This window comes from Leguminivora glycinivorella, chromosome 8 (genome assembly GCF_023078275.1).
Source record: "Leguminivora glycinivorella isolate SPB_JAAS2020 chromosome 8, LegGlyc_1.1, whole genome shotgun sequence".
Classification (NCBI taxonomy): Eukaryota; Metazoa; Arthropoda; class Insecta; order Lepidoptera; family Tortricidae; genus Leguminivora; species Leguminivora glycinivorella.
Genome location: NC_062978.1, coordinates 6745643 through 6772958, shown reverse-complemented (window position 1 = coordinate 6772958; position 27316 = coordinate 6745643). Strand labels below are relative to the sequence as shown.

General features: G+C 43.6%; 2 protein-coding genes across 3 annotated transcripts; one reads left to right on the top strand and one right to left on the bottom strand.

Annotated features, from left to right (window-relative positions):
* Nucleotides 1-308: 308 nt before the first annotated feature.
* LOC125228678 (caseinolytic peptidase B protein homolog) lies at nucleotides 309-26841 on the top strand. 2 transcript variants are annotated; one of them, XM_048133332.1, is made up of 11 exons: nucleotides 309-736; nucleotides 1150-1201; nucleotides 2183-2378; nucleotides 12861-13092; nucleotides 13611-13851; nucleotides 14732-14830; nucleotides 15186-15318; nucleotides 23252-23429; nucleotides 24184-24319; nucleotides 24517-24654; nucleotides 25318-26841. In XM_048133332.1, exons 1-11 carry the CDS (start codon nucleotides 505-507, stop codon nucleotides 25514-25516), a joined length of 1836 nt encoding a protein of 611 aa, XP_047989289.1. In that variant the 5' UTR covers nucleotides 309-504; the 3' UTR covers nucleotides 25517-26841. The 2 variants fall into 2 exon arrangements, with proteins under 2 accessions (XP_047989289.1, XP_047989288.1); XM_048133331.1 differs by lacking the exons at nucleotides 309-736; nucleotides 1150-1201 and adding an exon at nucleotides 3426-3553 and having other exon boundaries at nucleotides 2195-2250.
* On the bottom strand, nucleotides 17398-18380 carry LOC125228679 (3-oxoacyl-[acyl-carrier-protein] reductase FabG-like). Its single transcript, XM_048133333.1, has one exon. The coding sequence runs from the start codon at nucleotides 18199-18201 to the stop codon at nucleotides 17437-17439; it is 765 nt and encodes a 254-aa protein (XP_047989290.1). The 5' UTR covers nucleotides 18202-18380; the 3' UTR covers nucleotides 17398-17436.
* Nucleotides 26842-27316: the final 475 nt, after the last annotated feature.

Below are 27316 nucleotides of genomic sequence, written 5' to 3'. Positions count from 1 at the left end.
CCCCCACATGCCACCTCGCCGCTTTGTTGGCGGGATTACCGGAACACTTGCGCTCACAACGGCGATCCCGCCGGCGGCAGCCGCCCACGTGCAGCTTCTCCGCGGATGCCCAAAGGCCCTCCACAGTGAGTGCGCCGGCACTGTCAAATGTCACTAAAATGGAAGTTGTAACTTTTGGTGTCTTTCCTGAACCTGATCCAATCCAATCCAATCTATCGATTTGATTCTTCCGTCTGGATTAGCCTTTAAGGCTAATACCAGTACTGTCATTTGTCAGTGTCAATGTCATATGTCAATGTCAATATCATATGTCAATGTCAATATCATTCATATTTCATACAAATACAAGACAAGACAATACACACTGATGTAATAAAATCAAGAAACAAAATGGAAAATAAACATTAAAAATATGAAAAAAACCTTAAAATGCTACCTATAATTTTGTTGCACACCAATGTCACTCAAGCATAAGAATTTACTAGAAAGCAGTTGCCAATCTGAATGTTAAAAATGTCTGGGATGCAATGTATGAGGAGTAACTTCAGAACAATCCAGCGCGCGGTTCGGCTGGCTGCGGTGCTGGCTCGACGGTCTGTGCACGGCGGCGGCGCGGGCTCGAGCAACGACGGTGAAGGCGGTGAAAATGAAGGCGAGCGTTTTTCTCGCGCGCGGGCCGTAGCCGGTATTGCTACAATCGGCGTAGCGCTGGTGGCTGCCGACCATCAATATAATGGTATGTTTCATTTTTTTATTCACTATATCACCGCAGTCATCTTATCATAAAAATTTCCACATATTTATATCATGCGTTTCATTTTTTTATTTTGCTAAAAAAAATATAATTCACCAACTTAATGCAATTAAAAAAAATTAAAAGTGTTTTTTATAATAGAGATATTTTCATTATGTTTTTTAGGCGACAGTCAAACCCACATGATTTAAAAAGACCAAAGATGTCTAATTAAATTTACCGCAAGATCTTTTGAAGTTGTTTAATTCACATTTTTAGGTCAGGGTAATGAAAGATCTAAAATTTTTTGAATTAAACAACTTCTAAAATCCGTTTTCCTTGTGCACCTACAATAATAATGCAGTCATACACTTGGTTTCATTGCAAAATTAAAGGGTTAATTTTTTCAATTACAGAAAAGAGATTCTTCAAAGCGGCGCGACTTGGCAATTTGCAAGAAATACGCAAGTAAATAAATAATACACATTGGGTGAATTAACTTATTCTTGCCTGTTATTGCCATGGTTACGGTCCCCTGAGTTACGCTGGTTTTATGCAAAATTATGCTACTTAAACTGCAAACAAGCATTTTTCTGGTGTTAACAAGCCCTTTCCTTAATTTGCCACCTACAAACATAGACTACATGCATGCTTGTATAATTTCAGTTGCATATAGCAATAGCAGTTGGATAAAACCAGCGTGACCAGGGGACCGTAACCATGGCAATAACAGGCAAGAAAAAGTTGATTCACCCACATATGAACTGGATTATAAATATTATAATATTTATATTAGAAATTTTTGTAAGTACATAGTTTTATTTTGGGCAACCAACCAGTTTCTGTGTCGTTTATTATTTAATATTGGCCTATACTGACCGGGATATAGACCGTGATTACTTTTTGATTTTTATTGAGCTCCCAAAAAACCCAAAAATCAAAAAGGTAATCACGGTCTATATCCCGGTCAGTATAAGTCTAATGAAAATAACCGTAAATCATTCAAAATTCTTATTTAATATTGTACTAATCTGTTTAATTGTTTTGTCAAATTTTGAATAAATGTTTTGTTTCCAAGCAAAAAGCCCCACTTTTTTACCATAAGAATATTTTGCCAGGTTATTTGTCTAAAGAAACAAGCAAGTGTCATCCTTATGTTAAGTGCCAAGTGGGGCCTTACACTAAATGTTTCCTCAAAATTATAATGTGACATGTGTGTTTTATTCCTCTCCTTGCTATTTTCTTATAATCCAGGGTTTATATTCTCAAACCCCATTGACTTAGGCCTGATTTAGACGGCGTGCAAACTCGCATGCGATTTTAGTTACATTACGGGCTGTTTAAGTTACATACAATTTTGCACAGCCATCAATACCGCAATGTAATAAAACTCGTATGCGAGTTCTCGTACCGTCTAAATGGGCTCTAAATCTAGATTGTAATCTATAGGCAAGTGGAAGCAGCCAAGGAGGGTCGCGGACGCGACGGCGGCGGCGCCGACCGGCGGCACGCGCTAGGCTGGACGGCGTTAATGGCCGCCGCCGCCAACGACCAGCCCGCCGCCGTCGCCGAATTACTCCGACTCGGCGCGCGACCAGACCTGCAGGAGAAGTACGCGGGCGCGTCCGCTGCCGCGCAACAGCAGGTATTCATTCATTCGTAGACGGAGCCAATAAGGAGGATCGCCCAGCGGCGGCACGCGCTAGGCTGGACGGCGTTAATGGCCGCCGCCGCCAACGACCAGCCCGCCGCCGTAGCCGAATTACTCCGACTCGGCGCGCGACCAGACCTGCAGGAGAAGTACGCGGGCGCGTCCGCTGCCGCACAGCAACAAGTGAGTTATTCATTCATTATACTAACTCTTAGGCAAGTGACAGCACTCCAGCAAAGGAGGGTCGTCAAACAGCGACAGGCGCTAGGCTGGACGGCGTTAATTGTCGCTGCCGCCAACGACCAGCCCGCCGCCGTCGCCGAATTACTCCGACTCGGCGCGCGACCAGACCTGTAGGAGAAGTACGCAGGCGCGTCTGCTGCCGCGCAGCAACAAGTGAGTTATTCATTCATTATAGTCACTCTAGGCAAGTGACAGCACTCCAGCCAAGGAGGGTCGTCAACCAGCGACAGGCGCTAAGCTGGACGGCATAAATGCCGCCGCCGCCAGCGACCAGTCCGCCGCCGTCGCTGAATTACTCTGACTCGGCGCGCGACCAGACCTGCAGGAGAAGTACGCGGGCGCGTCCGCTGCCGCGCAACAGCAGGTATTCATTCATTCGTAGACGGAGCCAATAAGAAGGATCGCCCAGCGTCGGCACGCGCTAGGCTGAACGGCGTTAATGGCCGCCGCCGCCAACGACCAGCCCGCCGCTGTCGCTGAATTACTCCGACTCGGCGCGCGACCAGACCGGCAGGAGAAGTACGCGGGCGCGTCCGCTGCCGCGCAACAGCAGGTATTCATTCGTAGACGGAGCCAATAAGAAGGATCGCCCAGCGGCGGCACGCGCTTGGCTGGACGGCGTTAATGGCCGCCGCCGCCAACGACCAGCCCGCCGCCGTCGCCGAGTTGCTCCGACTCGGCGCGCGACCAGACCGGCAGGAGAAGTACGCGGGCGCGTCCGCTGCCGCGCAACAGCAGGTATTCATTCATTCGTAGACGGAGCCAATCCAAGAAGGATCGCCCAGCGTCGGGCGCTAGGCTGAACGGCGTTAATGGCCGCCGCCGCCAACGACCAGCCCGCCGCCGTCGCTGAATTACTCCGACTCGGCGCGCGACCAGACCTGCAGGAGAAGTACGCGGGCGCGTCCGCTGCCGCGCAACAGCAGGTATTCATTCATTCGTAGACGGAGCCAATAAGAAGGATCGCCCAGCGGAGGCACGCGCTAGGCTGAACGGCGTTAATGGCCGCCGCCGCCAACGACCAGCCCGTCGCCGTCGCTGAATTACTCCGACTCGGCGCGCGACCAGACCTGCAGAAGAAGTACGCAGGCGCGTCTGCTGCCGCGCAGCAACAAGTGAGTTATTCATTCATTATAGTCACTCTAGGCAAGTGACAGCACTCCAGCAAAGGAGGGTCGTCAAACAGCGACAGGCGCTAGGCTGAACGGCGTTAATGGCCGCCGCCGCCAACGACCAGCCCGTCGCCGTCGCTGAATTACTCCGACTCGGCGCGCGACCAGACCTGCAGGAGAAGAACGCGGGCGCGTCCGCAATAGCAGGTACTCATCATTCATTCATTCGCACCACTCCAGGCAAGTAGGTGTCGTATTATCTTCGTCATAGTGATTTTGAATTTTTGACTAATCCACCTTGTTAGAGGATTCAAGGTAGTTATTTTCGGCAACCATAAATTACGTTTTAAGAAAAGAATTGTTATCGTTCATAACGTCAGCTGGCTAAACACCCTGCATTCTTAGTAGCTATCTAAGTTCGACTAGTGTACAATGCAAGCATCGCACATTTCTCACGTCAGCATAAAAATTAATATAATTATGACTTTATTTTAATTGCTGTATTTGCGATTACGCCATACATCGATTTATGCATTAGTTTACGTTTATACGTGCTCTAGCTAGTACTCATCAACCATCAAGAATCATATCATCTAAGGTGTACGGCTCGTACATCTTAATGGTCCTTCGAAGCCATCAGTGACTGTGACAGTGATTTCGTCCAATCGGCCTCCCACAAGCGGGTCTCACCGTGCGGATGAAGCAGGCGTAGTGAATCATCAAAGCCTGACTATATTCATTGTCATAGAAAAATCAGTTCATCATCGAAGATATCAAGATCAACAGAAGACGTCTACTATCAATTCAAGTAAGAGGAATCTCGAACTTGTAAAATCATCATTATAGTGCTGCAGCTATTATCAAATTATCATCAATTTTTAATCAGTAAACCAAGGTAATCAATATCAATATCATACATCAGTGGCCACAGTATTGACAAATATTTTGATTAATACTCACTATCAAATTATCAATCTACTCTACTACATATCAATAAATCAAGATGAGTTTAGACAAGGAAATGGAAGCGATTTGCAGTGATCAAAATCAGCTCATGGCCAATATGAACAGGCTATTTGAAAACTACAAGAAAGATGGTCCAAGCCGCCGGACTATGTCTAACATCAATAACAAGTTGGCCGGCCTCGACGGGTTCTGGCAAGAGTTTCAAAGCAATCATGCAAGGTTATTAGAATTCCAGAACGAGGACTGCACTTCTTTTGCCGAAAAAACATACATCAAAACCAAATCCTTCTACGAATCAGCTCGGTCTGTATTGCTTGATCATTTGGATACAGTTCAAAAGGCTGCCTTATCACCGAGACCGAGACCAATCTCACCAAAACCAACAGAACGTTCACCACTCCCTTCGTCAGAGATGCCCAACTGGGCTGAAGAAAGAACCAAAAATGAAGAAAATCAACCTGGGCCATCGGATCTTCAAAGCCGCGCCGTCCCTACCCATCAATCTGTAGATCAAGAAAGGTCGGCCACCCAGGCTACAATCAATTCTGCTTTCGCAATTGCACCTATTTTCAATATCACCGAAAAACCAAGCGTCGATGCTGCCAAGTTGTCAGAAAAGATGAGAAAGCAACAGAGCAACTTCAAGGCCTTCGCACGTACTCTACACTACATCGACCTCTCCACAGTAAATGAAAAGTGGGAATTGGAAGATTTACTTAAATCAGTACAGTCTCGTTGGACAACTATTGACACTCTTCACTGGGACATCGACAGTGAACTTTTCGAAAACGACGAAACTTATAATCAAACGTTTTGCAAATATGAGAAGAAATTCCAAGATATGAAAAAATCTATCAATTCCAAAATATGGTCCATGGTCCACCGTGAAAAATCAACCCCCGTCATGGACATCCCGCCCTTTAGTGGAAACTATCAACAGTGGGTTTCATTCAAGGATTTATTTAATGAAGCCATACATCATAACCGCTCGATGTCTAATGCACAGAAGATGCAATTTTTGAAAAATAAGGTTAAAGGTGAAGCTGAAAAACTCATTCAACATCTGAACATCAGCTCAGAAAACTATGAAACCTGTTGGGATATCCTAAATCACAGGTACAACAACACGAAACTAATTTTCACCGCACACCTCAACAACCTGCTTTCGCTATCAACAATGCAACAACAATCATATCAACAAATCAAGCGCCTACATGACACCACCAACGAGTGCCTAAACGCCATCAGGAACCTAGGCGTGGACATCGTGTCATGGGATCCCCTTATCGTCCATATTCTATCACAAAAATTGGACCCGGAAAGTCATACGGAGTACGTCGAATCATTGAAGAACCCACGTGACTTGCCGACCTTAAAGGACTTCCTAGATTTTCTAGAAATGAAATTTACATCATATGAAGCGAGCCGCCGCAAGTTGGATACACCAAAAACATCTCATCAATCAGAAGCACCAAGAAAACCTTATTACAAATCATTTATGGGCATAAAAGATTCATCATTATCACAAAATAAATCAAATGATGTTAAATCAAGTTATTATCAAAGAAAACATTGCCCGGTTTGTAATAAAAATCATGGCATATTTAATTGCGAAACATTTCAAAGTGCAAGACCAGAAAGCAAACGAAGCACTATTGCAAGATTGAATCTATGCAAAAATTGCCTTTATAATCATTACGATAAGGAATGTTTTTCAACGAGTCGATGCCGCACGTGTCATGAACGACATAACACGCTCGTGCATGATGCCTACAGTCAGAAACAAGAGACTTCCGATCCACTTAATAAGCGCAAAACTGTTGCAAGTATTACGCAAGAATGTAGAAAAAATATAGAAGTTTTATTACCTACCGCCCTCATCAAAGTAAGGGCAGTAGATGGAAAGTATCACACTTTGAGGGCGTTTATTGATCCTGGAGCACAGATGTCATTGATCACGGAGGCTGCGGCTCAACTTCTCCAAACACCCCGGGAAAGCTGTGATGACACTATGTACGGCCTGGGAATTAATGGAAACTCCTGTAACGGCGTTATAAACGTCTCTTTGTCATCACTGCATTGTGACTTTCAATTTGACGCCGAGTTATTTATCATGAATAAACTCACTCTGCCACTGCCGAATCAAACCTTCGTCAAGCCCGATTTGTCATATTTAAGAGGACTACCACTGGCAGATCCGGATTACAATATCAGCCGACAGATTGATATCATATTAGGAACAGAAATCTATGCCAAATTCGTCCAAAATGGAACCATAGTAAAAGACGATGACCTCCCCGTAGCCCAGAAAACGAAACTCGGGTATATCATTAACGGAAAGGTCCCATTGCCATCGTATCAACAATGCTGCACCATCGTCAACAACATGAGTGATATCTCGCGCTTTTGGACCATTGAAGACATCAATGAAACATCAAATTTGTCATCAGAAGATCAACATTGTGTAGACTTCTACCGCGAAACTACTTTTCGACAAGAGGACGGAAGATATGTCGTTCGGTTGCCGTTGAAGCCAGATAAGGAAGACGCGCTTGGATACTCAAAGAACATAGCCATAGCACAGTTCAGGCAACTCGAGATGAAGTTTCGAAAGGATCAAAATATCGAAAAGGAGTACAAGAAGTTTATACAAGAATACATTAGTTTAGGCCACATGCGCGAATGTACAGACGAAGTCGACGGGCCATCCAACTCGACACAGGAGTGCTTTTTGCCACATCATTGCGTGAAAAGACCTGAGTCAGCAACTACATCTCATAGGGTGGTCTTCAATGCGTCTGCCAAAACGTCAAATGGGACAAGTCTGAACGACATCATGTACAGCGGACCCAATTTACAACACGACTTATTGTCACTCATCATCAAGTGGAGACAATATAAGGTGGCGTACGTGGCAGACATTGAAAAAATGTTTAGAATGATTGGTATGAACATTCAAGATCAAAAATATCAGAAAATTATATGGAGAGACAATGAACATCAAAGGTTCCGTGAATACGCTCTAACAACAACAACATATGGCACCAAGGCTGCTCCATGGTTAGCTATGATGACTTTAAGACAGCTGGCCAACGACGAACGCCACAACTATCCTCAAGCGGCTAAAGTCGTTGAAGAGAGTTTTTACATGGATGACCTGCTACACGGCTGTCACGATCTCGAATCAGCGAAGAAAATGAAACAAGATTTGATCAATTTATTAAAATCAGGAGGATTTAATCTTCGCAAATGGGCATCAAACACGCCCGAACTACTGCAAGGAGCTAGTAAGACTCAAGATCAGCAAGAAACGTTCGAATTTAAAGATCAAGAAACAACGAAAACGCTGGGTCTGCGCTGGCATCCTCAGGAAGATGTATTCAGTTTCCAACTAAAAATTGCACCACTCCCAACTCAAACATCAATCACAATGACGAAGAGAGAGTTGCTGTCGAATATAGCACAAGTATTTGACCCTCTGGGATGGCTGTCACCAGTAACCACGAAACTGAAGTTACTGTTTCATAATGTCATATCAAATGACATCGGATGGAACGATCAAATACCCCAAAATATCAAGAAAGAATGGTTCACAATTTCACAAGACCTCCAAGTTATCAAAGATATCAAAATCCCGCGTTGGCTAAATACCTGCAAGAATCAAGAAATCGAACTACACGGTTATTGTGACTCATCAACTAAAGCATACGCATGCGCAATCTACTGCCGTGTTATCTCCACCGACGACAAAAAAGCAACGCCGCCGCCGCCGGTACTGATAGCAGCAAAATCAAGACTTGTACCGTCGAAAAAAGCTGTGTCCTTGCCGAGACTAGAACTGTGTTCAGCTCTACTTCTATCAGCCCTCATGGAGAAGGTCAAGCTATCTCTGTCAGAAAACCAAATCAAAATGGTCTGCTGGTCTGACAGTACAGCAGTTTTGGGCTGGCTAAACGGCGAACCTAGCAAGTGGAAGCCATTTATAGCTAACCGAGTTACGAAAATTACAAAAATCATACCACCGACTTGTTGGAACTACGTCAAGTCCGAAGAAAACCCGGCCGACTGCGCTAGTCGCGGAATCACGGCCCAGCAGTTATTAAAACACCATCTTTGGTGGAATGGACCAAACTGGCTGTCATCATACAGTGAAAATCAAGAAAGGCCCACGCTCACTACGGATCAAGAGGTTAAAATATCAAAACAAAGCCACGCGGTAACATGTCAACAAACAGACGGCGATATTATCAATGAATTAATATGTAAGCATAGCAACATGAGTCATTGCACCCGCGTACTCGCCTGGATACTACGAGTGGCTTCGCGGCGTCAGCAAAGCTCGAGTTACCTAACAGCTGACGAGTTAAACACAGCTAAAAATAGAATCATCAAGTACGTGCAAGAAAGAGAGTTTTCAAATGAAATAATAAATTTGAAAACAAATCAATCAGTGCATTTAAAAAGCAATATTGTGAAATTAAGACCTTTCCTGGATCACAATGGAATGCTACGCGTTCGAGGACGCCTTCACAACGCACACATCAGCTGGGAAATGAAGCATCCTCTTATCATTCCACATAGAGGTCGTTTGACCGAGTTGCTTATAGATCAAGCACATAAAGCTACTTTGCACGGAACTGCCAAACTCACTCACTCGAAGCTAAGAGAATCAGTCTGGATCATAGGAGGTAATAGAGCTACAAAAAATCGCCTCCGTCGTTGCATAACATGCCTCCAGCAGAAACCCCCAAAGCAATCACAACTCATGGGAGACTTACCTGAGTGGAGATCAAATCCATCAAGGCCGTTTTTTAACACCGGTGTTGACTATACGGGATACGTATCAGTGAAGGCAAGCAAAGGTCGCGGCATCAAAACGACTAAAGGCTACATTGCTGTGTTTGTTTGCATGGCGACAAAGGCAGTGCACTTAGAGCTAGTTTCAGACCTAAGCTCGGAATCATTTCTGGCCGCTCTACGGAGGATGTCCGCCCGGCGTGGAGCACCACGTCACATCTTCAGTGACAATGGCACAAATTTTACTAAAGCCAACAAAGCAATCAGAAGAGAATATGAAGAGATCACTGCTTCGCTTGATGAATCATTCTTCAACGCCATCAGCGATATGAACATCAGCTGGCACTTCAACGCACCTTCTTGGCCCAGCGCAGGAGGCCTGTGGGAATCAGCGGTGAAGAGTCTCAAACATCATCTTCACCGAGTGCTGGGAGAACAACATCTAACCTTCGAAGAATTTTCGACTCTATTGGCACAGATAGAAGGTTGTTTAAACGCACGTCCCCTGTGCGCATTGACCGAAGACCCTGACGATTTGGATTACATCACGCCGGCACACTTTTTATCGAGCGGGCCGACTCTCCACATCGTTGAAACAGAAAGGGACGAACGCACTCGGTGGCGCCTAACACAGAAAATATTCCAAGATATATGGAAGAAATGGCAAACTGAATACCTGTGTCAGCTACAATCACGCTGTAAATGGACACAACTCAAGCCAAACATTGAGATCGGCGACGTCGTAATCATCCACGACTCAAACTTACCTGCTGGCAAGTGGGCCCTTGGCAGGGTATCAGAAGTCCACGAAGGAAAGGATGGACTTGTCCGTGTCGCCTCAGTGAAGACAAAAAATTCAATAATCAAAAGGCCCATTATCAAACTGTCTAAACTGCCAGTATCAGAAAACGAATCATCATCATCAACCAAAGAAGTACAGAAAGAAGACACGTTGCCCTCGTCGGTCGCGCCCCCAGCAAAACAAACAAAACAAAGGAAAACAAGATCAAAACTCATCAATTACATCACTATGGCGCTTATGCTGTTTATGTTAATTATATCACCGGCACAATGCAATCATAGCGTGTCACATTTCAAAGAGGGACAAGGCATTTATTTTGATAAAATAACGAACATGAAGCTGGCCCGAGACGAGTGGAAACTTGTAGTTTATTATGACATCAATCCGTACTGGGAAGGATCAGAACTATTTTCCAAATACATCAGACACTTGGAAAATATGTGTCACGCCCTCGAAAATAAACAACAGTGCAACATCGTCCTAACTCAACTGCGCCACGCCTTTTCGGAACTAAAATACTACGACAGCATGCTACTCGGTCAACGCGTCGAGTCCCCACGACAGAGAAGGGCCTTCTTCAACGGCGTCGGTAACGTCGCTCACAGCCTGTTCGGCGTGCTCGATGAACAGTTTGCCGAACAATATCAGAAGGACATCGACCTGACCAGAGCTAATGAGAAACATTTAGCACAATTATGGAGGAATCAAACTTCGGTTATCGAGGCGGAAGCTAACTTACTGAAAAGAGTTGAAACATCAATGCAAAATCAGCACAAAACGTTCAATCAACACATAAACAACATCGAGAAGAGCCTTAACAAGCAGGCAACTGAAATGCAAGAATCAACCCACATAAATGAAATCACCGTATCATCAATCATCGCTAACAACATACTCGTGAACCTGAAGAGCATACAAGACACTTTATTGGACACCATTGCTAACGTTATTTATGGCAAATTTAACGTGCATCTCTTGACACCACAACAGTTGAAAGATGAGCTGAACATCATAGCCGGGCAGATGCCAAAGGATTTGACTCTACCCTGCGAGAACATCAACACAGATCTACCCAAACTATATCAATTAATGAAAGTGCGAACAAGAATGACTCGTCAGTACCTTATCTTCGAAATCAAGATTCCCTTAGTTTTTCAAGATGTGTATGAACTCTTCAGATTAATATCAATCCCACGTCAAGTTGGAAAAAATATGATCAAAATACGACCCATAGCAAAACAAGTGGCTATAAACATCAAAAAAGAATCGTATATACCTATGTTGGATGAAACTGTAAATAAATGCTCGCACTACGATTCATATACTCTCATTTGTACGCTACAAGGTCCAATTTATCAACTAAAGTCTGACTCACACCTCTGCATCGCCGATCAAATGTCGAACGAGTGTTCAGCTGACTCTGACACTTGTCGAAACATATGGACGGAACTAAGCACTATGAATACATACCTATACTTTTGTTGTGACGAATGTACTGCGAGAATCATATGCGGACAGGAGGTCAAGGCTGAGCATTTGAACAAGGCCGGAATCATAACCCTTCGAACAGAGTGCGTGTTGAATGGAGACGCCTTTACTATATTTCCCCAGAAGAAACTCTCGAACGAAATCAAAACACAATCAAACGTTGTTAAGTTCGACGTGCCTTCCATCAACAACGTTATAAACTTAACAGTACCAGTCTTGCAAGGCGAATCAACAGCTCTTGAAAACAACGACAAATATTTCAAGGTCATCAGAGATCAAATTGAACATATGAAGAACGAGGGAGCCCTATCAGACAGAATCAACTACCACGACATTCATCATTACACAGTAATCTACGTGGTCATGGGCATTGTCGCAGTGTTAGCAGCGCTGTACGTGCGCCGCTACATTCGTCGACGGCAATTCGTCGCGCGCCTCACCCCTCCGTTCGCCGCCGCCGCCGCCCCCCGGGAGAGCGGCCGCCGACCAACCTCGATGTCCATCACATCGCGCAGCTCTATCCCGTCAGCGACCGAGCACCACCACAACGGACAACCCCCTGAGAGACAAGATCATCGCGTCGCGGCGACTGCGCTTAACTCTACAAACATTTCTATTTTTAGGGGATTTACTTCTATCAAATAATTCCTTGCAACTTAAATTCTATTTCATTTGTTTGGTTCTATTTCAATACATTTCGCTGTAATGATCAGATTTATATAAGAATGATGTATCAGCATCTTTTATCAATCTCTCATCTCCTGGCCGGGAATATGTACAATGCAAGCATCGCACATTTCTCACGTCAGCATAAAAATTAATATAATTATGACTTTATTTTAATTGCTGTATTTGCGATTACGCCATACATCGATTTATGCATTAGTTTACGTTTATACGTGCTCCTAGCTAGTACTCAATATACCTTGGTTATCAATAAATTTATAAGTGTATCAAAATCAGTGTTTCTATCAAGACTACAATCAACCATCAAGAATCATATCATCTAAGGTGTACGGCTCGTACAACTAGTATGTTACTGTGTGGTTGATTTCCAACCAATTTCAGGGCTTGCACCCCTTGGAAGCGATGCAGCGGCGCGAGGACGAGTTCTGCGCGTCCATGAACTCCCGTGCGTCGTTCCTCGGCTGGACGGCGCTGCACTACGCCGCTTTAGCGGACTCGGCGGGATCGGCGGCGGCGTTACTCGACGCCGGCGCCGATCCTACTGCGCGAGATCACGCCGGACGCCGCGCGCTGCATTATACCAAGGATCCGTCGCCTACGAGAGACCTCATTGGTTAGTATCTATTGGAAATTCCACGTGCTTTTTTCAAAGGACTATTAGAGATGTACCCAACTACCTACATGTACTATAAGCTGCATTACGCCCGACCGCCGCGCGCTGCATTAGGTACACCAAGGATCTGTCGATTCCGTCGTCTAATACGAGAGACGTCATCGGCTAGCATCCAACTATATATTTGAAATCCCGCATGGTTTATTTTAAAATGCTCACAAAATTCGAGAATTGCCGGGTCCACACAAAGCGAGGCACGTCCCGAGGCAATATGTGCTCACGCGACGAACGTCCAATGTAGACGTGCCTCGGCCGGGGCAGGATGCTTAGCCGAGAAACACGCGCGCACTGCCTCTGTTGAGGCACGTTGCCTCAGGATGTGCCTCGCTCTGTGTGGACCCTTCTAAATAATCATTTGAGAAAGGCGATCTGCATGTGAGAATATGAAAAAGCATGTTTGCTCAAGCAGAATCGGAGACTTTCCGTAACACACAATAACCGGTCCTTCCAACTTACAGTGGAACACGCCGCCCGTTGGGAAGAAAAGCTCGCCGCCGCCGCCGCGGAAGAACGCCGCAGATTCCCTCTAGAGCAACGCCTTAAGCAGTTCATAGTGGGTCAAACAGCTGCCATAGAAACCGTGGCGGCGGCTGTGCGGAGGAAAGAAAACGGCTGGGCTGATGAGGAACACCCACTGGTCTTCTTGTTCTTGGGGAGTTCAGGGATTGGCAAGACAGAGCTGGCTAAACAACTCGCCAGGTTAGTCATAGCAACAGTTCTGTAGTTACACGCAATAGTGTTTACTGTAATTTTCCCCTACAGCAACGCCTTAAGCAGTTTCATAGTGGGACAGACAGCCGCCATAGAAACCGTTGCTGTGGCTGTGAGGAGAAAGGAAAACTGCAAGCAACTCGTCAGGTTAGCAGGCACATAGTCACTTTTCCCATAAAGAAGTGACCTACATCTCACGCTCTATGAATAAGCAACTCTCTCTATCATTATCCTCCTTGCCAGCATTTGCCACGGCTCATGGGAGCCTGGGGCCCGCGACAACTAATCCCAAGATTTGGCGTAGGCACTAGTTTTACGAAAGCGACTGCCATCTGACCTTCCAACCGGAAGGGTAACTAGGCCATATTGGGATTAGTCCGGTTTCCTCACGATGTTTTCCTTCACCGAAAAGCGACTGGCAAATATCAAATGACATTTCGCACATAAGTTCCGTAACCTCCGGATCGAAAGTCGCACGCTCTTACCGCTAGGCCATCAGCGCTTCCTGAATAAGTCTCAACTCTCTCTATTCCTCTTCCGTATTAGTGCGTCTTAGACAAAACAGTTGCCTATCTTGCAATTAGCAACATGTAGGTATACGGACCCTGTCCCGCTTCGCAAAGTCTGTTATCCTAGCGACAGAATTGATTACTCCAGGGTACGTACCCGAATGGCACAAACGCTCACGAAACACTCGTAGATATCTATCTCTATCGCTCTTGCGTATTGGTGCGACAGAGCCAGACTACCTTTCGCGGCGTTTCGTTTTCGTTTCGGGTCGCAGAAATGCCATTCGGCTACGGCACCAGGAGCGTTTTAACGCTAACGTTACATGAAGAACCGAATACAAGTCAGCGATGTGTTGCAGGTACATGCATCGTGACGACCCGGCGGCGTTCATCAGGCTTGACATGTCTGAGTATCAGGAGAAGCATGAGGTGGCTAAACTCATCGGAGCTCCGCCAGGGTAAGCTGTTTCGACACGATAAAATCGTTATATATCTATTGCCCTTCCATATTGACGCGACAGAGCCAGACTGCGTTCCGATCGGCGTCTAACGTCAACGATTGTCATTTCGTCTAGCCCGGCTGTTCCTTCTTTTAACTTAAGAATGATTGAATTTTTTCAGACCTCTGAATATTCGGAGCCAGTGTAGCTTTATTTGACGTCCAATGCACATTGTTATATCACTATTTGAATACTGAGTTTTCGGGGTTTGTAACATTAAACATTAAACAAGTTGAATGTATTACATTATTATTTTGAGTGGCCTGAGAACGCTTGAGGCTTGTGAGCTAACCATACCAACTTAATTTGTCAGGTACGTGGGCCACGAAGAAGGCGGGCAGCTGACGCGAGCGCTGGCGCGGCGCGCGGACGCCGTGGTCCTGTTCGATGAGGTGGACAAGGCGCACCCAGACGTGCTGACTGTGCTACTGCAGCTGTTTGACGAGGTATGAGACCTTGCAGGTGTGAGGAGCTGTAGACTAGTGATGGTGGGCCACGAAGAGGGCGGACGCCGTAGTACTGTTCCATGAGGTGGACAGGGCTCATCCAGACGTGCTGACTGTGCTACTGCAGCTGTTTGACGAGGTATGAGACACCTGCAGGTGTAAGGAGCTATAGACTAGTGATGGTGGGCCACGAAGAGGGCGGACGCCGCAGTACTGTTCGATGAGGTGGACAGGGCTCACCCAGACGTGCTGACTGTACTACTGCAGCTGTTTGACGAGGTATGAGACCTTGCAGGTGTGAGGAGCTGTAGACTAGTCATGGTGGGCCACGAAGAGGGCGGACGCCGCAGTACTGTTCCATGAGGTGGACAGGGCTCATCCAGACGTGCTGACTGTGCTACTGCAGCTGTTTGACGAGGTATGAGACCTTGCAGGTGTGAGGAGCTGTAGACTAGTCATGGTGGGCCACGAAGAGGGCGGACGCCGCAGTACTGTTCCATGAGGTGGACATGGCTCATCCAGACGTGCTGACTGTGCTACTGCAGCTGTTTGACGAGGTATGAGACACCTGCAGGTGTAAGGAGCTATAGACTAGTGATGGTGGGCCACGAAGAGGGCGGACGCCGCAGTACTGTTCGATGAGGTGGACAGGGCTCATCCAGACGTGCTGACTGTACTACTGCAGCTGTTTGACGAGGTATGAGACCTTGCAGGTGTGAGGAGCTGTAGACTAGTGATGGTGGGCCACGAAGAGGGCGGACGCCGTAGTACTGTTCGATGAGGTGGACAGGGCTCATCCAGACGTGCTGACTGTGCTACTGCAGCTGTTTGACGAGGTATGAGACACCTGCAGGTGTGAGGAGCTGTAGACTAGTGATGGTGGGCCACGAAGAGGGCGGACGCCGCAGTACTGTTCGATGAGGTGGACAAAGCGCTCCAGACGTGCTGACTGTGATAATGAAGCTGTTTGACGAGGTATGAGACACTTGCAGGTGTGAGGAGCTGTAGACTAGTGATGGTGGGGCGTAAAACCCTTGTTTGCTCTATTTGTCAAATTGTGTAGTGTCAGTGTTGGCCGTAATCGTCAATTGCCATTAACCATTAATCAATTGCATTGGCCATTGATTTCGCAATTAATCAATTGCATTAATGGTAATTGCAATTAAATGTAATGGCCATTGAATTTTTGCGAATCTTAATGCCATTGATTGTCAATGCAATTGTCTGATTAATGTCATTAAAGTTAATAAAAATTAATGATCATTGATTTCAATTGCAATTATGTTTAATGCAATTAATTAATTTTTTTCATTAACTAATAATTGATACTACTATTTTATTAAAAGTATTTAAAAATTCTAAATCATATGAAAACAAACTTCAGTGAGTCAATAAGGCCCAGCAGAATGACCCGGCCTAAACCCTGGCAGTGCCTAGGGGAACTCAGGTTGTACCGAACCCGAGTTCCTCTAGGTGCAGCCAGGGTTCGGTATCAGCTCTACCTTGGGTACTGCTCACCCAAGTACTCATCAAGACAAGTCCTACGACGAAAACAGCGTTTGCCTATGTTACACCAAACCCGAAGTTCCCTTAGGTGCTGCCAGGGTTCAGCATCAGCTCTATCTTGGGCTCTATCTTGTTATCAGCTCATACTCATCAAGGCGAGTTAGATGACGAAAACGGCTTGTTTTTATGTTGCACTAAACCTGAGTTCCACTAGGTACAACCACAACCAGGGTTCACGAAATGCAGAATAGAAATCTCAAAGTAAGTACCTACCTACTTAAAACTTTTATATGTTTCGTCTTTTTTAAATTACACAATTTATTTTTGTTAATTGTTAATTGTCAATGACACTTTCAATTTACATTAGCAATTAATTGAATTTTTAATGGTTTGTGTAGCAAGTAGCCATTAATCCTTTTCAATTGTTAATTTTTCTAAATGCATTAACGTTAATGGCAATTGGTGTTAATTGCAATTAACAATTAATTTTCCGTCAATTGTCAATGGTTAATGGCAATTAACGTTTTCAATGGTTAATTTTTAATGGTTAATTGCATTGACGTTCGGCCAACACTGTGTAGTGTAATAAAACGCGTCTTTAAATAAAAGGATTTAATTTTTAAGCAAAAACCCATTATCAGATACATAAAGAGACCCAGTAATGCTCCTCGCCCTGTCACTGGCCAAAAACAACATAAGCTCAGCTATTTCTTCCGGTTCTCCAAGCCTGTTCAGGGCTGTATGGCTCTTGAACAAATCCCTCGCCGCATCGGGGTCCGGGAAGCCGGCATTTTCTAGAAGAGATGTTCTCACTGGACCAGGGTTGACGCTGTTCACTCTGACGCCCGAAGGTGCCAGTTCTAAGGCAGCGCAGCGCGTGAAATGGTCCAAAGCTGCTTTGGAAATGTAGTAAGCGGGTAACATCGGTTGGCCTAGGGCGCGGATGCCTACCACGCTAGACGTGTTGATGATATTTCCTTTGGTTTTTATCAAATGAGGAGCCGCTAGGCTCGTGAGATGGATGGCGGCTCGGACGTTAGTCTTCATTACATCGTCGTACGCTTCGAGCACGTCGCCTTCGAGTAGCGAGCCTGGCTTGGAATAGCCAGCGTTGTTGATAAGGACGTCTAATTTACCAAACTTGTCGACGGTCTGTTCAACTATGGTGGCAGTTTCTTGTTCGTTGGACACGTCCGCTTTGATGACAAGAGGAGCTTCTCCTTTTTCGGCGCATTGTTTTGCGACGTTGTTGAGTCTGGTTTCATTTCGGCCGACGATTGCGACTCGAGCGGCTGCTTGTGTGAACAAGATGGCGGCAGCGGCGCCGATGCCGGAGCTCCCACCCGTCACTAGGACCACTTTACCGGAGAGACTCATATTTGTCTTGCACCCAATTGACGACTGGCCAGTAAGAGATTGTTCGCGACTTATAAAGGAAAAATCAATGGCCTACTTATCATATATATATTTAAAAGTAGGCATTTTTTTATCTACACTAGTAGATTTTTTATCTACATCCATATCATAAATTCTCTCTAATGCGATAAGCAAATGGATTAAGAAATCCTATAAGATCAGTGTCGGGCAGACCGTCTACTGATTAAACCTTTTGTATTTATATATCTATCACTTTTTACACCTCCGAAGTTATACCAGTTTTTCATCCTTAATCCATTGGTCTTTAATAGATATCCGTAGGACGAACACTAGTTAACAAAAAACTTGATTCGTGTTTCGAACTCGACCATCGAGTTCAACAAGGTTACGCAAAAAATTAAAATAAAATAGAAGCAGTTGGAATATTTGTGCATTATGTATGTAACGTAGTAATTTAATAATCGTTCTTCCTGTCTAGTACAATTAATGCTCTTATGTAACTTCGAAATTGTGCCTAGTCAGAAAGACCGGCATATAAGAGTAAGACACCTTTTTTAGGCTTTATGGGAAATAAGTCGAGTTTAAACGAGTGGTGTTGTAGGTTTATAAGTTTCGGCTTTGCTTTTGTGTGGACCTGAAAAAAGAAGGTTATCATTATCAACCTCATTTACGGGACATATGACGGTCTTGCCTTATAAATAGAAAAATTCAGATATGTTGAAAATAGCAACGTTATTTGTTTTAATATCTATCACATTACTCCCTGTTATTACAGAATATAACAATGAACATGATTTTGATACTTATTTCCATATGAAATTATGCGACAACGAGCACTAAGGTAGACGGTCTTTCCGTACTCAGCGCGTGGGGACGTTAAACCCGCCGAGCCTTAAAAAAAGTGATTTTTATCTCATAAGTTTACTTTAATTCACCAAAGTATTATAAAAGCTGTGTAGAATATAAAATTTGCTAGCCCATAGGACCACGCGGATCACTCCAGACTACTTTAATAGTCTAGTTTTATCCACTCAAACTTTATTTCAAATAAACAATGCCGGTCTTGCCCGCACTGACCTTATTAAGATATTTTCTGATGCATCGTAATTTTTACTGCACGATATCGGCAACCGATACCGTAATATTAAATTGTCAATTCTCTGCCAACTTACCCATATCTGGGGTTGTCAAAAGGGGGCTGAACCGATTGAGGTGAAATTTGGTATCGATCGATAGTTTTAGTGGCAAGGAATAACATAAAATAGTTATTACCTATCCCAAAAAATCCCTTTAAAAGTGAAAAGGAAGGTACAGATTTGTATATGGATCCTATAATATACCTTTGAACCGATTTGAAATTTACGTCTATATCTTTGATTTACTTGGAAATGCCAATAACTTAAACTGTCATCAAACTTAAACGTAGTTAACCATAAAAATGCAACGGGCATCAAAAATCTGGGTGGCTTCATATCCTAAATACATCTTAGGACCACAAAGGTTAATTTTGCTTAATGAAATCTTTTGTTCATTCAACCTCGGTGTTGACTTTTTTAGGGTTCCGTAGTCAACTAGGAACCCTTATAGTTTCGCCATGTCTGTCTGTCTGTCCGTCCGTCCGTCCGCGGATAATCTCAGTAGCACTAGAAAGCTGAAATTTGGTACCAATATGTTTAGGGTACCCCCCACGCCTCGCCTCCTACATGTAAAGTGGGGACTTGTTTTTTTTTTCATTCCAACCCCAACGTGTGATATATTGTTGGATAGGTATTTAAAAATGAATAAGGGTTTACTAAAATCGTTTTTTTGATAATATTAATATTTTGCTCTGCCTACCCCTTCATGGGATACAGGCGTGATTGTATGTTGTATGTTGTTGTAATATTTTCGGAAATAATCGCTCCTAAAGGAAAAAAAGTGTCCCCCCCCTCAAACTTTTGAACCATATGTTTAAAAAATATGAAAAAATCACAAAAGTAGAACTGTATATATAGACTTTCTAGGAAAATTATTTTGAACTTGATAGGTTCAGTAGTTTTTGAGAAAAATACGGAAAACTACGGAACCCTACACTGAGCGTGCCCCGACACGCTCTTGGCCGTCCCTATCGCACTTTTGAGGGGTCCTGCACAAGCAACTTGTAGGTTCTATGGTGCTTGGATATATTAATTAAGTTAAAAGTTATTCAGAAATACTTAAATTTTAATAAATAAAAATAATTAAAAGCCCGTGTGCTTTCATTTGCCAACAAAATGATTCCCAGTTTGCCAAAATTATTGTTAGAGTTAAACTTAAAAGTATTTTTTCTACTCGTCGACTGTAATCTGTCAATTAGGACACCACAGACTAAACTATAAGTGCTAACTTTTCAGTGTTGGATACTCTATGGCAGTTCCGACTCAACTATAATAATCTCATTATAGTTGACTTTAGTTAACTGTAATAATTTCAAAAATAGAACTTCATACAATTTCTATACTAATTTGCGATACCTGGCAAATTTTCTGAATTTGAAACACATTTTTTTTTATCTATCGCGTTATCGGCCAATCAGAGACGGTTACTACAAACAATTGGTTGCTAGGTAATTCGATGTTGATACAACGGTGAACGATGCTATTAACATTAATTTTAGCTTGCATGAATGATGATATTTCCGTCCATTGATGATGAAGATGATGACTCGTAGAAAAAGTATTGTATACAATAGTGATATAATTAAGCTTTTCACTCTCGTACCGTACTATTAGGCCACTCAGCAAGCTTCGTGGCCTAAACATGGTACTCGACTGAAAAGCTTTGTATTATATCACGATTGTATAAAATACTATTTACAGGATGGCCCAAAAATACGTTGACAAACGTTTGTATAATTACTTTTCTGTCCTTACACGAATGATTGTCTTACAAATTAAAATGTGAACCCTTAATAATTTTTGACTGAATAAATCGAATCGTCTTCAAAATATCCTCCTTTGGCTTTGAAGTACAAACGCAAATATTGGAACAAAAAATTATCGATATGCCGCTGCACCTCTAGTGTGACTTTCGTCTGACTTATTGCACTTATAACTTGTAAAATACCCTAATTTTTGTAATCAATAAACGGTCTAGGGTTTTAAGATTGATTACAAACTATAATTTATAGTTTTAAGTAAGGTGTATTTACGTAAGTAGGCTGAAACGTATCGTATTATGAATCTGGAAAAAATGTCTTTACACGATTGGTCTACATTACAAACCTTGCGAAATATCCATGCTAATGCTGTTGAAATATCCACGGTGGATGTAGAAATATGCAGAAATATAGGCCCAAAAAATATTTTCGGTAACTTCGATATTTTGGTTTATTACAACATTATTTCCCCATTCTTTGTCAACGTAATTTTGGGCCACCCTGTATGTTACTTAGCAATAAATTTAAAACTTAACCACATAATTAAAATTTTGAAAAACCCCCGACCGCGACATAGTAGATCGATTTTCATGAAAAATGGCTAAGAACACTCCCGACTAACTCGGCTTTCAGACAAAAAAAAAACTAAATCGGTTCATCCGTTCGGGAGCTACGATGCCACAGACAGACACACACAGACAGACAAACAGACAGACACGTCAAACTTATAACACCCCGTCGTTTTTGCGTCGGGGGTTAAAAAGGTATGGTTTGCAAGTCGTTTTTCGGCGAAGGACAACATGATGAGAGACCTGGACTGATCCCAATAAGGGCTAGTTTTCCCTATGAGGTAGAAAGTCAGATGGAAGTTTACGTAAAAACGAACACCTATGCCGATTCTTGGGATTTGTTGCCAAGCGGATCACAGGTTATGATATCACGCAGTAGGCTATGATACTGATACCAAAGCTAATTAAACCGAAATAAATTACACTTTTTCTTTCATATGTGTAATTATCCATACTAATATTATAAATGGGAAAGTGTGTGTGTCTGTTTGTTTGTTCGTCTTTCACGGCAAAACGGAGCGATGAATTGACCTGATTTTTTAAATGAAGATAGTTGAAGGGATGGAGAGTGACATAGGGTACTTTTTGTCTCTTTCTAACGCGAGCGAAGCCGCGGGCAAAAGCTAGTATTATATATATATATATATAGTAGTGTGACTACTTTAAGATAGCATAAGTTGAAATATTTTCAATAGAATATAATTTGACTTGTATTAATTATAATTGATACCAAGGCTATATTTTCTATACATGTTTAGGTATCAATCGTCATAAAATACAAGTCAGACATTTGTCAATTAAATAATAATATTATCGCCCTAATCCATCACATAGAATCATAAATTAATGGAACTATGATTAAGATTAACAGTTATTTATTAGTATTAGACATACTAAGATTTAGATTAACGTTTATTTATTAGTACCTATTAGACAATTTACTATTTCTATTGCGTCAAGTCAATTAGGTACCTACAGCTATATAGCAATGTACCCTATAGCTATATGAGATTACTGTTATCTTAAAGTTATTCGCAAAAAATTCATTTGGCACAAGCTATTATCGCTCTCCAAGACGTTTCTAAAAACCCCTTTCTCGATGGTGATACGACATTTCATTACATTACAGTGTTCTTATGGCCACCATTCTGCTCCATCATCAGATCAGATACCATACCATAATATTGCATTGTCACGTAATATACATTTTTACATTTGTATGCAAAATTCAAGCTTTCAGCAGTCGCTTTTCTATGAAGAAAAACATCGTGAGGAAACCGGACTAATTCCAATAAGGCCTAGTTTTGGGTTGGAAGGTCAGATGGCAGTCGCTTTCGTAAAACTAGTGCCTATGCCAAATCTTGGGATTAGTTGTCACAGCGCAGACTTCCATGAGCAGCGGCAAATGCCGGGATAACGCAAGGAGGTGATGGTGCAAAATTTCAGCTCAACCGGTTAAAGATATCTGCTTCAAAATTGATCGCAAGATTTCACCCGAACATATAGATAATTACATACATATGTATACATTGCAAGTTAAATAAAAGCTTGTAAAAACGAATTGAATTTTACATCTGTATTGCAGGGTCGGCTGACGGACGGCAAGGGCAAGCTGATCGAGTGCAAGAACGCAGTGTTCGTGATGACGTCGAACTTCGCCGCAGATGAGATCGCGCAGTACGGCCTGCAGTTGCGGCGAGAGGCCGAAGCTAAAGCGCTTCTGCGGGCTAAGGGCACCGTCGCCGCGCACGGAGGTAGTGGAGGTACCTTGCTCTTGTGACGTCATAGACTAAAGTGCAGCGCGTAGCCAATACACATGTGGAGGTAACATTGCTGGTTGTGACGTCGAACGCCGCAGATGAGATCGCGCAGTACGGCCTGCAGTTGCGGCGAGAGGCCGAAGCTAAAGCCCTTCTGCGGGCTAAGGGCACCGTCGCCGCGCACGGAGGTAGTGGAAGGTACCTTGCTCTTGTGACGTCATAGACTAAAGTGCAGCGCGTAGCCAATACGCTGGTGGAGTTAACATTGCTGGTTGTGACGTCGAACCTAGCCGCAGATAAGACGTGACGTCATAGACTACAGTGCGGCGCGAAGCCAATGCGATAGTGGAGGTAACATTACTGGTTGTGACGTCAGAGCTGACCACGGATGAGATCGCGAAGTACGGCCTGCAGTTGCGGCGAGAGACCGAGGATTGCCCTGCTGCGGGCTACCATTTCTCGTTATCACGTTCAAATTCCAAACAAATAAAACGACGTGAACATTCCAAACTCAATTAACGCGACTCCTGTCAAAAATTAACACTCTTTGGCACAAATTTCTTCATAATTTTGGAATTCCTATTTTAGCGTTTAATGTCTTTTTGTAAGTACTATCTTGTGGCATTATAATGTATTTCTTTCTTTCATTGAACATCTGTTTAGCACGATGGTTGACTGGCAGAGAATGCCATTAGGCATTAAGTCCGCCATTTGTATTTTTTGATGTGCAATAAACTTTAAAAAAATAAATTCGCAGAAGAGCCGCCGGTGCCCGAAGCGGCCTCGGGAGAGACCCTGGAGGTGTCCCGCACGTTCAAGGACAGCGTGGTGCGGCCCATACTGAAGCGGCACTTCGGACGGGACGAGTTCCTCGGACGGATCAATGAGATTGTGTAAGTAGATATTACTATGCCAGATACCGTCAAACAGCGGTAACCCAAACACTTGGAACTTGGAGTGCTGTGTTTGATTTTAGAAAAAGTTTACCGACTCTTGACCTAGCTAGTCTGATGTTTCCATTTTAGTAACAAAATAAAACATCCTAAAAGGCATTAGGTACCGACCAATAATGGCTGGTGTTTATTTCCAGGTACTTCCTACCGTTTTCGCGGCAGGAGCTGCTGACGCTGGTGCAACGTGAGCTGCTCCGCTGGGCCGAGCAGGCGCGCGCGCGGCACGCGGTCGAGCTGCGGTGGGAGGGAGGCGTGTTGGGCGCGCTCGCGGACGGGTGCGTATTCTGTACATCATGTCTGCCGATAGTGCCGATGTAATGATTACATATAGCCAACGGAAATATTAAATCCAATAATTAAAATAGGTACCAACATGTGCTGCGGATTTCACCTACAATTGTCGTGTCAGCTAGCGGACGCTTTAAATTACTACTACTATACACAGTCAACCAAATCTTGGCACTCAAAAAGGCGCGAAATTCAAATTTTCTATGGTAATTAAACCTTTGCCCCTACAGTTTTAATCAATTTTTAAGTGTTAGTGTGGCTCGATAATGATTCTTTCAACATCAAGGATTAGAAAGGCACGCGTTTTATGAAGACAATTGGCCACTAAGCGATTTTTCAAATTTGCTGCCTTTTTTAATGCCATGATTTGATTGACTGTCTATATATAGTAGGAGCACATCTCAGACAATGACATTGGCGCACAAATATATGAAAGAGTACACAGTCTAAGCTCGTGTAGGTGAACGCGTACCATACTTGTATGAGTGAGATATGACAGGTCGACTGGTCGCATTCTTGACAGGCGGCAACTGTGAGGTCACCAGAGTTGGTTGGCGGCGTTTTCAGCGGGAAGTGGGATTGGCCATGCTGTACTCTTTGTTATAACTGTGGTAGTGGAGCGTCGAACTCAAGAATAATCTCGTCCACAGCTACGACGTGCATTACGGCGCGCGTTCCATCAAGCATGAGGTGGAACGAAGACTAGTTAATCAGCTGGCTCTGGCGGCCGAGCGCGGCGCGCTGGCGCGCGGCTGCTGCGTGCTCGTTACCGCCGCCTCTGGTCGTCTCGCGCTCGCCGTGCGCGCACCGCGGCAGACTGAATACACGCCGCTCGACCTGGCCGTGTAATCTGTACGTATACACGACGTGTAGCACTACTAGTGAATCATCTGACGCTGGCGGCCGCCTAGACAATCTCAGTAAGCGCCGTTAGTCCTGACCTGTACGTATACACGAAGTATGCGGGCTGGTGAATCAACTGGCGCTGGCGGCCGCCTTGCGCTCTCCGTACGCGCGACCAGGCAGACTGAATACACGAGGTATACCGGCTGGTGAACCAACTAGCGCTGGAAGCCGTACGTGTTTGACCTGGCCATGTGATCTGCCCTTTACTGGAGATAATTTACGCTGCTCGACCTGCCTGTGACTTGAGAGACTTTGTAAGTGACTTTCCAAATATAAATCAATATCCCCTAAGGTATCGTCGTCCAAAAAAAAGTAGCATTTGAAATGATGTTGCTTTAAAACCAGGGTTTACGAAAACATGTGTCAATAAAAAGCCGATCTACACTGGAGAGACTTTGTAAGTGACTTTCTAAATAAAAATCAATATTTTGAGGCCCTATCTTCATAAAATGCTCGAACATTTTAAATGTTATAGAATCAGGTTTTCATGGCAACAAATTGATTCACCATTTTCAAAATATTTGCTTTGTCTCCTGTCATAAAGCTCGCGCTTTGATGGATTTTAACTATAAATATAATATACCTATACAAGCAAATATCTTCTTTATGGTAAGGGACAAAGTGGGACGTTTTGCCCACCGTGGACACATGGGTACTTTAATTTTGTTTCTTGTGGGTTTGGCAGGTTACATTTGTGACTCTTATACGATGCAGTGTAGTATTCATAAAATAGGAGAATTTATAGTCAAATGAAATAATGTTACCTATATACAATATTTATAAACATAGCAGAATAAGTTTAATCATATTTAGCGCAATTTTGTTTTTTCCGTATGACATAGTAATTTTTTAGGTATAAAAAAACCGGTCACTCGCGTTTTAAGCGCGCTAATATCCGGGTGCACACAGAGCCAGGCAAGCCATGTGCTCGCGCGGCAAACGTCCTATTAGACATGCCTCGGCCGAGGCAAGTTACTGGGCTAAGCAAAACGCCCGTGCTGCCTCAGTCGACGCACGTCTAAATAGCACGTTTGCCGCGCGACAAAATTGCCTCGCAACGTGCCTAGCTCTGTGTGGATCCGGCTAATCTCGATAAATATCTTAAAGACGGAATAACCCGTTTTAATTGTCCTGAACTTTTTGCCGTATAAATACGATTACGCGACGGCCATAGTTTGGCTGTGAACACTTGATTTATAGATCTTATGATAAGCCGCGGACATTGTAAATTATTTTATAGCTGTTGATAAATAAAAGGAATTTGTTGAGAAACTAGTTTTCAAATACTTACCTACATGATATGAGCCCTTTATTTGTTATCTACCTACTGTTTCGTTTGCATAGTGTACCTAGTCCTACGAGATATACTTAATAGAAATCAAATAACAAAAGCGAATCATGTGACAACACCATTTTTGGATTGTCAAATCATTGAAACTATTTTTAGGTATCATCTCTCGATACATCAAGTATGGGAAGTTTCATAGACCTCTGTCTGTGAAATTTATTACATTAGTTAGTACGTATATGGTTTATGAGTTAATTGTATAACTATAAAGAGCAAATCTCCACCGTAAGACCTTATTTATTTATTTTTTATTGCACAAAAGAAAAATATTAAAATACAAAAAGACAGACTTCATGCTTGAAGGCCTTCTATACTAGTTATTTTCGAGTAAGCATCTTCGTTACATTTTCAAGGGTCTAAGAGTGGGACTCAGCTATACTACTGGCAAGGACTAA

What these genes read in the sequence shown, in the direction of transcription:
- LOC125228678 (XM_048133332.1), top strand. Translation starts at nt 505, where the DNA reads ATGTTAAAAATGTCTGGGATGCAATGTATGAGGAGTAACTTCAGAACA. An exon ending in CTCATCGGAGCTCCGCCAGG is followed by an intron (nt 14,831 to 15,185) that starts GTAAGCTGTTTC and finishes TTAATTTGTCAG; the next exon opens with GTACGTGGGCCACGAAGAAG. An exon ending in GGACGGATCAATGAGATTGT is followed by an intron (nt 24,320 to 24,516) that starts GTAAGTAGATAT and finishes GTTTATTTCCAG; the next exon opens with GTACTTCCTACCGTTTTCGC.
- LOC125228679 (XM_048133333.1), bottom strand. Translation starts at nt 18,201, where the DNA reads ATGAGTCTCTCCGGTAAAGTGGTCCTAGTGACGGGTGGGAGCTCCGGC.